This window comes from Leucoraja erinacea, unplaced genomic scaffold (assembly GCF_028641065.1).
Source record: "Leucoraja erinacea ecotype New England unplaced genomic scaffold, Leri_hhj_1 Leri_53S, whole genome shotgun sequence".
NCBI lineage: Eukaryota > Metazoa > Chordata > Chondrichthyes > Rajiformes > Rajidae > Leucoraja > Leucoraja erinaceus.
This window is the reverse complement of record NW_026576443.1, coordinates 322,501-338,095: the sequence shown is the minus strand read 5'-3', so window position 1 is coordinate 338,095 and position 15,595 is coordinate 322,501. Positions and strand designations below refer to the sequence as shown.

Genomic DNA, 15,595 nt, shown 5'->3' with positions numbered 1-15,595 from the left:
TGTTGATCAAGAAAAATATCAGTTCCTTTGATTCTGCAAGGTACCCTTTGGCAAATAAATATGGCACAGCGAATTACACAGTTTAAGCAAACAGTCTCCTCCCCTTCCTCAGTCCCCCTGCTGTCTCCTCCCATCCCCCAGCCTTCGGGCTCCTCCTCCTTTTCCCTTTCTTGTCCCCGCCCCCGATCAGTCTGAAGAAGGGTTTCGGCCCGAAACGTTGCCTATTTCCTTCGCTCCATAGATGCTGCTGCACCCGCTGAGTTTCTCCAGCTTTTTTGTGTAACCTAAGCAAACAGGTTGTTGGCTTGTAGAAACATTTAAGATTATCGAAACATATTCGTTTCTTAAGGGTTTGGACACGCTAGAGGCAGGAAACATGTTCCCGATGTTGGGGGAGTCCAGAACCAGGGGCCACACAGTTTAAGAATAAGGGGTAAGCCATTTGTAACGGAGACGAGGAAACACTTTTTCACACAGAGAGTGGTGAGTCTGTGGAATTCTCTGCCTCAGAGGGCGGTGGAGGCAGGTTCTCTGGATACTTTCAAGAGAGAGTTAGATAGGGCTCTTAGGGATAGTGGAGTTAAGGCATGTGGGGAGAAGGCAGGAACGGGGTACTGATTGTGCATGAACAGCCGTGATCACATTGAATGGCGGTGCTGGCTCGAAGGGCCGAATGGCCTACTCCTGCACCTATTGTCTATTGGCTATTGTCTATAGAAGTGATGACAGGACACAAGCTCATCAGATCTACCAGCACTGCATTGTTGCAGACGCGGCTGGCCTTCAGATTATGTTGGTGTGGCACGGCGGCGCAGCGGTAGAGTACCTGCCTCACAGCGCCAGAGTCTTGGGTTCGATCCTGACCTCAGGTGCTGTTCTCCCTGTGACCTGCGTGGATTGTTCTCAAGGAGCTCCGGTTTCCTCCCACACTCCAAAGACGTACGGTTTTGTAGGTTGATTAGCTTTGGCCCCATTGAAATCAATTAAACGTACACCTTATACCCCCCCCCCCCCCCTGGTCCAATCCCTCCCGCCCTATGTCCAAGGTGAAAAGAGTCTGATGAAGAGTCTCTACCCGAAACGTCACCTATCCCTTCTCTCCAGAGATTTTGCCTGTCCCACTGAGTTAATCCAGCATTTTGTGTCTCTTTTCTCACAATAACATTATGTTCAACTAGCCTTAACTATACAGCAGCAAATATGATTTACTATGCACTACATACTTCAGTTTTCACTGCTATAGTCTGGTTACTGAGTATTACTGTTATTAATATATTGTACTATTGATCATTGTATATTTATTGATGTGTTATTATATTAGTGGGGGCTGTAAAGATGCATCATGTAAGCCTTCCATGGTTCCACTGTCAGTACATATGGCAATTAAACTTCATCTGCCGTAGTTATGCCCAGTTGCTTTCAAGAGAGAGTTAGATAGGGCTCTTAAAAATAGCGGAGTCAGGGGAGATGCAGCGAGACCTGGGTGTCATGGTACACCAGTCATTGAAGGTAGGCACGCAGGTGCAGCAGGCAGTAAAGAAAGCGAATGGTATGTTAGCTTTCATTGCAAAAGGATTTGAGTATAGGAGCAGGGAGGTTCTACTGCAGTTGTACAGGGTCTTGGTGAGACCACACCTGGAGTATTGCGTACAGTTTTGGTCTCCAAATTTGAGGAAGGACATTATTGCCATAGAGGGAGTGCAGAGACGGTTCACCAGACTGATTCCTGGGATGTCAGGACTGTCTTATGAAGAAAGACTGGATAGACTTGGTTTATACTCTCTAGAATTTAGGAGATTGAGAGGGGATCTTATAGAAACTTACAAAATTCTTAAGGGGTTGGACAGGCTAGATGCAGGAAGATTGTTCCCGATGTTAGGGAAGTCCAGGACAAGGGGTCACAGCTTAAGGATAAGGGGGAAATCCTTTTAAAACCGAGATGAGAAGAACTTTTTTCACACAGAGAGTGGTGAATCTCTGGAACTCTCTGCCACAGAGGGTAGTTGAGGCCAGTTCATTGGCTATATTTAAGAGGGAATTAGATGTGGCCCTTGTGGCTAAAGGGATCAGGGGGTATGGAGAGAAGGCAGGTACGGGATACTGAGTTGGATGATCAGCCATGATCATATTGAATGGCGGTGCAGGCTCAACGGGCCGAATGGCCTACTCCTGCACCAAATTTCTATGTTTCTATTTTTCTATGAACGGGGTACTGATTGTGGATGATCAGCCATTGAATGGCGGTGCTGGCTCGAAGGGCCGAATGGCCTCCTCCTGCACCTATTTTCTGTGTTTCTATGTTTCTATGAAACCGGAGCACTTTCCCGACTTACTCACGAACTCTCCTGATTCCCTTGAACCCTTGATTCGAACTCGGAGAATTAAGGTAATGGCCGTTCGTACGTACTCGGGGCTATTTTTTTTAACTCGTGGACATTTTTCAAAAGACGTCCCAACTCACCTGATGCCCCGAGTTCCTACGGCTGGCATTACGAGCTGCTAACGAAATATCTACAGACTGTCTACGGACATTCCTCGACATTCCCCGAGTTTCGGATCAAGGGGAAAACTCGGGAGAGTTCGTGAGTAACTCGGGAAAGTGGGACAGGGCCTGAAGAATTGGTCATTACATCATGTTCGGCGTAGAATATGGCTTTTTGACTTTACCTATAGATACATAGTGTGAAAACAGGCCCTACGGCCCACTGAGACCACGCCGACCAGCGATCACCTCGTACACTAGTGCTGTACTCCACTCTAGGGCCAATTTTACCATTTTTATCAAAGCCAATTCATGTAGAGACTGCAGATGCTGGTTTAAGCCGAAGATAGACACTAATCACTGGGGTAACTCAGTGGGCCAGACAGCATCTGCGGAGAAAAGGAATAGGTGATGTTTCGGGTCAGGACGAAGAGAATGTGCAAACTCTGTGCAGAGTCAGGATTGAACCCGGGTGTCGGGCGCTGTAAGACACTGTAAAGCCACCGCTGCGACACCGTGCCGCCCAAAACAGCCGGCTCCTGTACATAGAAAATAGGTGTAGGAGTAGGCCATTCGGCCCTTCGAGCCAGCACCGCCATTCAATATGATCATAGCCCAGAGCCAGGGGCCACACAGTTTAAGAATAAGGGGTAAGCCATTGAGAACAGAGATGAGGAAACACTTTTTCTCACAGAGAGTGGTGAGTCTGTGGAATTCTCTGCCTCAGAGGGCGGTGGAGGCAGGTTCTCTGGATGCTTTCAAGAGAGAGCTAGATAGGGCTCTTAAAGATAGTGGAGTCAGGGGATTTGGGGAGAAGGCAGGAACGGGGTACTGATTGGGGATGATCAGCCATGATCACACTGAATGATCACAACGCTGACTCGAAGGGCCGAATGGCCTCCTCCTGCACCTATCGTCTATTGTCTATTGTCTATTGTCTATCCAAAATCGGTACCCCGTTCCTGCTTTCCCCGCATATCCCTTGATTCTGTTAGCCATAAGAGCTAAATCTAACCAGGCTGATTCCTAGGATGGCGGGACTTTCATATGAAGAAAGACTGGAAAGACTCGGCTTGTAATCGCTGGAATTTAGGAGATTGAGGGGGGATCTTACAGAAACTTACAAAATTCTTAAGGGGTTGGACAGGCTAGATGCAGGAAGATTGTTCCCGATGTTGGGGAAGTCCAGAACTGTTGGGGTCACAGTTTAAGGATAAGGGGGAAGTCTTTTAGGACCGTGATGAGAAAAACATTTTTCACTCAAAGAGAGTGGTGAATCTCTGGAACTCTCTGCCACAGAAGGTAGTTGAGGCCACAGTTCATTGGCTATATTTAAGAGGGAGTTAGATGTGGCCCTTGTGGCTAAAGGTATCAGAGGGTATGGAGAGAAGGCAGGTCCGGGATACTGATTGGGGATGATCAGCCATGATCATATTGAATGGCGGTGCAGGCTCGAAGGGCCGAATGGCCTACTCCTGCACCTATTTTCTATGTTTCTATGTTTCTATGATATGGAGAGAAGGCAGGAACGGGGTACTGATTGTGGATGATCAGCCATGATCACATTGAATGGCGGTGCTGGCTCGAAAGGGCCGAATGGCCTACTCCTGCACCTATTTTGCTATGTTTCTATCTTTCTAACTCTCTCTTGAAAACGCCCAGTGAATTTGCCTGCACTGCCTTGACTGTACTGGTTTGTAGTCTATATTTGTGACGGTCTTAGTGTTTGTAGCCTCTCAATGACCTCTCCCCTCTGCTCCCACCAGCCGCACTGTCCCCCTTCACCGCCGCCAGGAGGATCGGACACCCCTACCAGAACCGCACCCCTCCCAAGCGGAAGAAGCCCAGGACCTCGTTCAGCCGCCTGCAGATCTGCGAGCTGGAGAAACGCTTCCACCGGCAGAAGTACCTGGCCTCGGCCGAGAGGGCAACGCTGGCCAAGGCCCTCAAGATGACCGACGCCCAGGTCAAGACCTGGTTCCAGAACAGAAGGACCAAGTGGAGGTAACACCACCCAGAGGGAAAGTCCCTCACACCCTAATGCCCCCTCCCACCACTTTGGTTCAGGACAGTAATCGAGTCGCAGAAACATAGAAAACAAAATAGGTGCAGGGGGAGGCCATTCCGCCCTTCGAGCCAGCACCGCCATTCATTGTGATCGTGGCTTGTACACTCTGGTGTTTAGAACGATGAGAGGATATCTCATTGAAACATATAAGATTGTTGAGGGCTTGGACACGCTAGAGGCAGGATGGTGGAGGCAGGTTCTCTGGATACTTTCAAGAGAGAGCTAGGTAGGGCTCTTAAAGATAGTGGAGTCAGGGGATTTGGGGAGAAGGCAGGAACGGGGTACTGATTGGGGATGATCAGCCATAGGTGCAGGAGCCCATGTTCACGATGTTGGGGGAGTCCAGAACCAGGGGCCACACAGTTTAAGAATAAGGGGTCAGCCATTTAGAACGGAGACGAGGAACCACTTTTTCTCACAGAGAGTGGTGAGTCTGTGGAATTCTCTGCCTCAGAGGGCGGTGGAGGCCGGTTCTCTGGATGCTTTCAAGAGAGAGCTAGATAGGGCTCTTAAAGATAGCGGAATCAGGGGATATGGGGAGAAGGCAGGAACGGGGTACTGATTGGGGATGATCAGCCATGATCACATAGAATGGCGGTGCTGGCTCAAAATGCAACATGACCTGCTCCTGCACCTATTGTCTATTGTCTATTGGCTGATCGTCCCCAATCAATAACCCGTGCCTGCCTTCTCCCCATATCCCTTGATTCCACTAGCCCCTAGAGCTCTATCTAACTCTCTCTTAAATCCATCCAGTGACTTGGCCTCCACTGCCCTCTGTGGCAGGGAATTCCACAAATTCACAACTCTCTGGTTGAAAAAGTTCTAAATGGCCTCCCCTTTATTCTTAGACTGTGGCCCCTGGTTCTGGACTACCCTCAACATTGGGAACATTTTTCCTGCATCTAGCTTGTCTAGTCCGTTTCTAAATTCCAGTGAATACAAGCCCAGTCTTTCCAATATTTCCTCATGTGACAGTCCCGCCATCCCGGAGATCAATCTCGTGAACCTACGCTACACTGCCTCAATAGCAAGGATGTCCTTCCTCAAACTATGAATTAATTACAGAGTTATAAGAGTCAAATTACAGAGTTATAATAGTCAAAGAGACTTAGAGTCTTATGCCCCTGTCCCACTAAGGAAACCTGAACGGAAACCCCTGGAGACTTTGTGCCCCACCCAAGGTTTCCGTGCGGTTCCCGGGGGTTTTAGTCAGTCTCCCTACCTGCTTCCACTACCTGCAACCTCCAGCAACCACCTGCAACCTCCGGGAACCACACGGAAACCTTGGGTGGGGCGCAAAGTCTCCAGAGGTTTCCGTTCAGGTTTCCTAAGTGGGACAAGGGCATTAGAGTATTAGTCACAGTCATAGATTCTCAGAGTCATAGATTCACAGTCATAGAGTCATAGAGAAATAGGTTTAAGGTGAAGCGGAAAAGATTTAATAGGAATCTGAGCGGTAACCTTTTTCACACGAAGGGTGGTGGGTGCATGGAACAAGCTGCCAGAGGAGGTAAATGAGGCGGGGACTGTCCCAACATTTAAGAAATAGGGTACATGGATAGGAGAAGTTAATGGGAGATGGAGCAACTGCAGGCAGGTGGGACTAATGTAGCTGGGACATGTTGGCTGGTGTGGGCAAGTTGGGCAGAAGGGCCTGTTCCACACTGTATCACTCTATGGCTCTAGGGCTAGGGTCATAGAGTTATAGTGCATGGAAACAGGCCGTTCAGCCCAACCTGTCCGTCCTGCACAACATGCCCCATCTAAACTTGGTCCATTCCTATCCATGTACCTATCCAAATGTCTCTTAAACATTATGATACTACCTGCCTCAACTACCTCCTCTGGTAGCTCACTCCATACACCCACAACCCTTTGTGTGAAAATGTTACATTTCCGATTCCTATTAAATTTTCCCCTCTCACCTTAAACCTATCAATTTGATTCCACTACACTGGGCAAGAGACTCTGTGTGTCTACCCGATCTATTCCTCTCATGATTTTGTACACTTCTATAAGATCACCCCTCATCCTCCTGCGCTCCAAGGAATAGAGACCCAGCCTACTCAACCTCTCCCTGTAGCTCACACCCTCGAGTCCTGGCAACATCCTCGTAAATCTTCTCTGCACCCTTTCCAGCTTGATAACCTGTTTCCTATAATATGTTGCCCAGAACTGAACGCAATCCTCCAAATGCGACCGCACCACCATCTTACATACCTCAGATCACTGCTCATCCTTCTGCGCTCCAAGGAATAGAGTCTGAGCCTGCTCTGCCTCTTCCTATAGATTCAAGATTCAAGAGAGTTTATTGTCATGTGTCCCTGATAGGACAATGAAATTCTTGCTTTGCTTCAGCCCAACTGAACATAGTAGGCATGAATACAGAACAGATCAGTGTGTCCATATAACCATATAACAATTACAGCACGGAAACAGGCCATCTCGGCCCTACAAGTCCGTGCCGAACAACCAATATACCATTATATAAATATATACACACATGAATAAATACACTGATAAAGTGCAAATAAACAGATAATGGGCCATTAATGTTCAGAGTTTTGTATGTTGGGTTTAATATCCTGATGGCTGTGGGGAAGGAGCTATTCCTGAACCTGGACGTTGCAGTCTTCAGACTCCTGTACCTTCTACCTGAAGATAGCGGGGAGATGAGTGTGTGGCCAGGATGGTGTGTGGGTCTTTGATGATACTGCCAGCCTTTTTGAGGCAGCGACTGCGATAAATCCCCTCGATGGAAGGAAGGTCAGAGCCGATGATGGACTGGGCAGTGTTTACTACTTTTTGTAGTCTTTTCCTCTCCAGGGCGCTCAAGTTGCCGAACCAAGCCACGATGCAACCGGTCAGCATGCTCTCTACTGTGCACCTGTAGAAGTTAGAGAGAGTCCTCCTTGACAAACCGACTCTCCGTAATCTTCTCAGGAAGTAGAGGCGCTGATGAGCTTTCTTTATAATTGCGTTAGTGTTCTCGGACCAGGAAAGATCTTCAGAGATGTGGACGCCCAGGAATTTGAAGCTCTTGACCCTTTCCGCCATCGACCCGCTGATATAAACGGGACTGTGGGTCACCCTCCTACCCCTTCCAAAGTCCACAATCAGTTCTTTGGTTTTGCTGGTGTTGAGGGCCAGGTTATTGTGCTGGCACCCTTTGGTCAAATGGTCGATCTCACTTCGATACTCTGACTCATCTCCATCAGTGATACGTCCCACAACAGTGGTGTCATCAGCTAACTTAATGATGGAGTTCACTGGCTATGCAGTCATGAGTATAGAGTGAGTACAGCAGGGGGCTGAGCAAACTCCACAATCAGTTCCTTGGTTTTGCTGGTGTTGAGAGCCAGGTTATTGTGCTGGCACCATATGGACAGTTGGGCACTATGGCTCAGACACTTGGGGTCGTGGCAACATCCTCGTAAATCTTCTCTGCAACTTTAAGATATGTCTGAGAAAGATTGCACTAAATTGATTTTTGAGATCAGCCCCTAAGGAGGCTTTGAGTAGAATGTGCCCACAGAGTTTAGAAAAACAAATATTGACTTAATCGACATTTAAAAATGATTGAGGAACGTAATTGCTGCTGGGAAGCTGTGGGGGAATTTGGAACCAAGGGGTGTAGTGTAAGTGAGAAAGGCTCAGTCATTTATGACTGGAGAGATGATTTATTTATGAATTTTCGACCTCAGAGGTTTATGGATGTTCATTATTTAAGCCTTTAAAAAACTGGATTGAAAAACTCTACAACGGTGGCACAGCGGGTAGAGTTGCTGCCTCGCGGCGCCAGAAACACGGGTTCGATCCTGACTACGGGTGCTGTCTGTACGGAGTTTGTACTTTCGCCCCTGGACCGCGTGGGTTTTCTCCGAGTGCTCTGGCTTCCTCCCACACAAACTAAACTAAACCAAACACTCCAAAGACGTACAGGTTTGTAGTTTAATTGTTCGGTGTAACCGAGGTTCGGTGAAAAGCTTTTGTTGCGTGCTATTCATCAAGACTGTCAGGACTGTCTTATGAAGAAAGACTGGATAGACTTGGTTTATACTTTCTAGAATTTTGGAGATTGAGAGGGGATCTTATAGAAACTTACAAAATTCTTAAGGGGTTGGACAGGCTAGATGCAGGAAGATTGTTCCCGATGTTTAAGAGGGAACTGCAGATGCTGGAGAATCGAAGGTTACACAAAAAAGCTGGAGAAACTCAGCGGGTGCAGCAGCATCTATGGAGCGAAGGAAATAGGCAACGTTTCGGGCCGAAACCCTTGGTTTCGGCCCGAAACGTTGCCTATTTCCTTCGCTCCATAGATGCTGCTGCACCCGCTGAGTTTCTCCAGATTGTTCCTGATGTTGGGGAAGTCCAGGACAAGGGGTCACAGCTTAAGGATAAGGGGGGAAATCCTTTAAAACCGAGATGAGAAGAACATTATTCACACAGAGAGTGGTGAATCTCTGGAACTCTCTGCCACAGAGGGTAGTCGAGGCCAGTTCATTGGCTATATTTAAGAGGGAGTTAGATGTGGCCCTTGTGGCTAAGGGGATCAGAGGGTATGGAGAGAAGGCAGGTACGGGATACTGAGTTGGATGATCAGCCATGAGCATATTGAATGGCGGTGCAGGCTCGAAAGGCCGAATGGCCTACTCCTGCACCTAATTTCTATGTTTCTATGTTTCTACGTTTCTAAGAAAGACGATAAGTAATTGGCTTCGGTAAAATTGTAAATTGTGTGTAGGATAGTGTTAGTGTACGGTGTTGGCTGATCGGTGCGGACACGGTGGGCCGAAGGACCAGATTCCGCGCTGTATCTCGAAAATAAACTCAACTAAAAAACTACAAAACCGTAAAAAACTACTAAGCTACGGTAATACCATGTAAAATGGCAGCTGGTAATGGACAAAGAGAGTAAGAAATAAAATAATTAAAAAACAAAGTTTAGTTTAGATACAGCATGGAAACAGGCCCTTTGGCCCATCCATCACTATTTCAATGTTATCCCAGTTTAGCAACCTCTAGATCAGGAGCAATTTACAGAAGCCAATTAACCTACAAACCTGCACGTCTTTTGAGTGTGGGAGGAAGCAGTAGCACCCGGAGTAAACCAGGGGCCACAGTTTAAGAATAAGGAGTAAGCCATTGTAGAAGCAGGCACTTATAGACAATAGACAATAGGCAATAGGTGCAGGACTAGGCCATTTGGCCCTTCGAGCCAGCACCGCCATTCAATCTGATCATGGCTGACGTTCCCCAATCACTACCCCGTTCCTGCCTTCTCCCCATATACCCTGACTGCGCTATCTTTAAGAGCCCTATCTAGCTCTCTCTTGAAAGCATCCAGAGAACCGGCCTCCACCGCCCTCTGAGGCAGAGAATTCCACAGACTCACAACTCTCTGGGTGAACATTTTTTTCCTCGTCTCCGTTCTAAATGGCTGACTCCTTATTCTTAAACTGTGGCCCCTGGTTCTATACTCCCCCAAGTTTCAGTCAGAATGTGTAAGAAAGAACTGCAGGTGCTGGTTTAAACCGAAGATAGACACAAAAAGCTGGAGTAACTCAGCGGGACGGGCAGCATCTCTGGAGCGTAGGAACGAGTGCTCGAAAACGTCACCCTTTCTCTCTGTGTGAAAAATTGTTCCCTCATCTCCGTTCTAAATGGCTTGCCGCTTATTCTTCAAGAAACCAATTAACCTACAAACCTGCGTGTCTTTGGAGTGTGGGAGGAAACCGGAGCACCCGGAGAAAACACACGCGAGTCACGGGCAGAGGGCACAAACTCCGCACAGACAGCACCCGCAGTCAGGGTCAAACGCGGGACTCTGGCGCTGTGAGGCAGCAACTCTACCGCTGCGCCACCGTGCCTGGGAGATTTCTTTGTCAGCGCTGGTGATTTCCAGTGCTGGAGGTATGCTTGTTCCTAATTCTGGTCTGACTCCAACTGTCTAATTGCCTGTCAGTGTCAGAAGAATCTGACACTTCCCCGCAAGGAACTAACAATTACTAAAATTTGTGCAGCAAATTACATCTATCGACACAGAGAGCTGAGCAGAACATGAGTCCAAACACGCCGCACCGTGTGAATACGATCAGATCGCAAGAATGTAGAACTGAGCAGAAGGCAGCATCCCCAAATCCATCAAAGATAGGCTGTTGGCACATTGGCCTTCACCAACCAGGGTATTGAGCATAGAGTGTGTCGGAAAGAACTCCAGATACTGCTTCAAATCGAAGATAGACTCAAAATGCCAGAGTAACTCAGCAGGACACGCCAGAGGCAGGAAACATGTTCCCGGTGTTGGGGGAGTCCAGAACTAGAGGCCACAGTTTAAGAATAAGGGGTAAACCATTTAGAACGGAGATGAGGGAACACTTTTTCACACAGAGAGTTGTGAGTCTGTGGAATTCTCTGTCACAGAGGGCGGTGGGCAGGTTCTCTGGAGAATTCCACACACTCACCACTCTCTGTGTGAAAAAGTGTTTCCTCGTCTCCGTTCTAAATGGCCTACCCCTTATTCTTAAACTGTGTGGCCCCTGGTTCTGGACTCCCCCAATATCGGGAACATGTTTCCTGCCTCTAGCGTGTCCTAAAACCCTTACAATCTTACATGTTTCAATAAGAACGGAGACGAGGAAACACTTTTTCTCACAGAGAGTTGTGAGTCTGTGGAATTCTCTGCTTCAGAGGGAGGTGGAGGCAGGTTCTCTGGATTCTTTCAAGAGAGAGCTAGATGGGGCTCTTAAAAATAGCGGAGTCAGGGGATATGGGGAGAAGGCAGGAACGGGGTACTGATTGGGGATGATCAGCCATGATCACATTGAATGGCGGTGCAGGCTCGAAGGGCCAAATGGCCTACTCCTGCACCTATTGTGTATTGTCAATTGTCTATAAGAATCCCTCTCATCCTTGTAAACTCCAGAGTGTACAAGCCCAGTTGCTCCATTCTCTCAGCATATGACAGCCCCGCCATCCCGGGAATTAACCTTGTAAACCTACGCTGCACTCCCTCAATAGCAAGAATGTCCTTCCTCAAATTCGGGGACCATAATTTACCAAAATTTGAGTTGAGTTCGGTTAAGTTTAGTTTATTGTCATGTGTACCGAGGTACAGTGAAAAGCTTTTGTTGTGTGCTATCAGTTCAGCAGAAAGACAACACATGATTACAATCGAGCCATTTACAGTGTTCAGATTCATGATAAGGGAATAACGTTTATACCAAGGTAAAGCCAGCACTAAAGTCCAATCAAAGATAACGGAAAAACTATGCATGATTACAATCGAGCTGTCCACAGTGTACCGATACACATTAAACGGAATAACTTAAAGGGAACAACGTTGGTGGATTAGAAACGCCAATCGGGTGTTTGAACAAAATTTTGAAATCATAGAAACATAGAAACATAGAAAATAGGTGCAGGAGTAGGCCATTCGGCCCTTCGAGCCTGCACCACCATTCAATATGATCATGGCTGATCATCCAACTCAGTATCCCGTACCTGCCTTCTCTCCATACCCCCTGATCCCTTTAGCCACAATGGCCACATCTAACTCCCTCTTAAATATAGCCAATGAACTGGCCTCAACTACCTTCTGCGGCAGAGAATTCCACAGATTCACCACTCTCTGTGTGAAAAAAGTTTTCCTCATCTCGGTCCTAAAAGATTTCCCCCTTATCCTTAAACTGTGACCCCTTGTTCTGGACTTCCCCAACATCGGGAACAATCTTCCTGCATCTATCCTGTCCAACCCATTAAGAATTTTGTAAGTTTCTATAAGATCCCCTCTCAATCTCCTAAATTCTAGAGAGTATAAACCAAGTCTATCCAGTCTTTCTTCATAAGACAGTGCTGACATCCCAGGAATCAGTCTGGTGAACCTTCTCTGCACTCCCTCTATGGCAATAATGTCCTTCCTCAGATTAGGAGACCAAAACTGTACGCAATACTCCAGGTGTGGTCTCACCAAGACCCTGTACAACTGCAGTAGAACCTCCCTGCTCCTATACTCAAATCCTTTTGCTATGAATGCTAACATACCATTCGCCTTCTTCACTGCCTGCTGCACCTGCATGCCTACTTTTAATGACTGGTGTACCATGACACCCAGGTCTCGCTGCATCTCCCCCTTTCCCAATCGGCCACCATTTAGATAATAGTCTGCTTTCCCGTTTTTGCCACCAAAATGGATAACCTCACATTTATCCACATTATACTGCATCTGCCAAACATTTGCCCACTCACCCAGCCTATCCAAGTCACCTTGCAGTCTCCTAGCATCGTCCTCACAGCTAACACTGCCCCCCAGCTTAGTGTCATCCACAAACTTGGAGATATTGCCTTCAATTCCCTCATCCAGATTATTAATATGTATTGTAAATAGCTGGGGTCCCAGTACTGAGCCTTGCGGTACCCCACTAGTCACTGCCTGCCATTGTGAAAAGGACCCGTTTACTCCTACTCTTTGCTTCCTGTTTGCCAGCCAGTTCTCTATCCACATCAATACTGAACCCCCAATGCATCTCCCCCTTTGCTAATCGGCCACCAATCAGATAATAATCTACTTTCCTGTTTTTGCCACCAAAGTGGATAACCTCACAACCTCACGTGGAATCGACCCCCTCGTTGATTTTTTTTTTGTTGTTTGTCGGTGCAGGAGGCAGACGGCCGAGGAGCGAGAGGCCGAGAGGCAGCAGGCGAACCGGCTGATGATCCAGCTTCAACAAGAGGCCTTCCAGAAATCGCTGACTCAGCCCCTCCACCAGGACACGCTGTGCGTCCACAACGCCTCTCTCTACGCCCTGCAGAACCTCCAGCCCTGGGCCGACGACGGGACCAAAATCACGTCCGTTACCTCTGTGGCTTCCGTGGTCTGACCCCTCCCCCCCCCCCCCCCCCCCCCCCCCCCTCGATTCCCTTTCCTCCTCCCCTCCCCCAGCAAAGACTCTGAAACCCCTGGTACCAAATAACGCTGCACTTCACTGTATATTATGGGCTTGGATTTCTTTTTCATTTTCAACCTTTAAACTCGAATGTTATTCATTTTAATAAAAAGTACTTGCTAAAGGGTTATTTGCAATGCAAAACAAACAAGGTGAATAAAAATGCAATTCAATAGACCAGGCTTCCCTTCGTGCTGGTTTGCTGTTGCGAAGATCAAACGGGGCCAAAATGGTCACAGCAAGGGCTCTGTGGGCGGCACGGTGGCGCAGTGGCGGAGTTACAGCCTCAAAGATCCAGCGACCCAGTTCGATCCTGACCACGGGATGCCGTCTGTACGGAGTTTGTACGGAGTTCTGCCCGTGACCTGCCTGGGTTTTCTCCAGGATCTCCGGTTTCCTCCCACACTCCAAAGACGTGCTGGTTTGGAGGCTAATCAGATTGGTAAAATTGTAAATTGTCCCCAGTGTGTGTGTGTGTGTGTGGGATTGTGTTGGTGTGTGCGGGGATGGCTGGCTGGCGTGGAATTGGTGGGCTGAAGGGCCTGTTTCCACGCTGTATCTCTAAACCAAACTAAGCAGAATCAAAGGGCCAAATGGCCGACGTCCAGTTCATAAGTTCATAAACATTGAAACATAGAAACATTGAGTAAAAGTAGGCCATTTGATACAAGATACAAGATACAAGATACATTTAATTGTCATTTGGACCCCTTGAGGTCCAAACGAAATGCCGTTTCTGCAGCCATACATTACAAACACATAGACCCAAGACACAACATAATTTACATAAACATCCATCACATCGCTGTGATGGAAGGCCAAATAAACTTATTTCTCCACTGCACTCTCCCCCCCCCCCATGTCAGAGTCAAAGTCAAAGCCCCCGGCTGGCGATGGCGATTGTCCCGCGGCCATTAAAGCCACGCCGGGTGATGCAAGGTCGCACACCGGGTCTTGGTGTTAGAGCCCCCGGCGTGCGCTCGCAGAGTCCCGCGGCCATTCCAAGCCGCGCGGGGCAGTGATGTAGGCCCCGCTCCAGGAGCTCTTCGACCCCGCAACTCAGGCGGGAGAAGTCGCCGTTGCGAGAGCCCTGAAAAGCGGTCTCCCTCCAGGCCCATCGAGTCTACTTTGGCATTCGATCTTGGCTGATCAATCTTTCCCTCTCAACCCCATTCTCCTGCCTTCTCCCCGTGACGCCTAACGCCCGTACTAATCAAGAATATGTCAATCTCAGCTTCGCCCAACACCTCCGCTCAGTTCACATTAACCAACCTGATCTCCCGGTGGCTCAGCACTTCAACTCCCCCTCCCATTCGGAATCCGACCTCTCTGTCCAGGGCCTCCTCCATGGCCAGAGTGAGGCCCACCGCAAATTGGAGGAGCAGCACCTCATATTTCGCTTGGGTAGTTTACACCCCAGCGGTATGAACATTGACTTCTCTAACTTCAAGTAGTCCTTGCTTTCTCCCCCTCCCAGCTCTCCCCTCCCCAGCTCTCCCCTCCCAGCTCTCCCATGGACGGGAAAGGAATGGAGGGTTATGGTCTGAGTGCAGGTAGATGGGACTAGGGGAGAATACGTGTTCGGCACGGTCTAGAAGGGTCGAGATGGCCTGTTTCCATGCTGTAATTGTTATATGGTTATATGGTTACCTATCCAATTTCTTTTTAAATGATAAAATCAAACCTGCCTCCACCACTTCCACTGGAAGCTCATTCCACACAGCTACCAATCTCTGAGTAAAGAAGTTCCCCCTCAGGTTGCCCCTAAACTTCTGTCCCTTAATTCTCAAGTCATGTCCCCTTGACAACTCTCACAGCTTGATTCACAACTCTCTGGATGACGAAGTTTTTCCTCATCTCAGTCCTAAATGGCCTACCCCTTATTCCTAATCTGTGACCCCCGGTTCTGGACTCCCCCAACATGGGGAACATTTTCCCTGCCTGTCCAATCCTTAAAGAATTGTATATGTTTCCACAAGATGCCCTCTCATCCTTCTAAAGGGCCTGTCCCACTGCGATTTTTTTCAGCGTCTGCCAACATCATTGACTGAAGTATCAGGTCACCGAAATGTTGCAGCGTGACGCACCGTGATGACG

At 48.1% G+C, this 15,595-nt stretch overlaps 1 protein-coding gene across 1 annotated transcript in view; it reads left to right on the top strand.

The window, feature by feature from the left end:
* tlx2 (T cell leukemia homeobox 2) overlaps window positions 1-13,435 on the top strand; it is a 59,716-nt gene extending 46,281 nt beyond the window's left edge. The window contains exons 2-3 of the mRNA XM_055630822.1: window positions 4,249-4,486; window positions 13,213-13,435. Coding sequence (XP_055486797.1) covers window positions 4,249-4,486; window positions 13,213-13,432 — 458 coding nt within the window. The 3' untranslated portion in view covers window positions 13,433-13,435. The remainder of the gene's footprint in view (window positions 1-4,248; window positions 4,487-13,212) is intronic.
* Window positions 13,436-15,595: the final 2,160 nt, after the last annotated feature.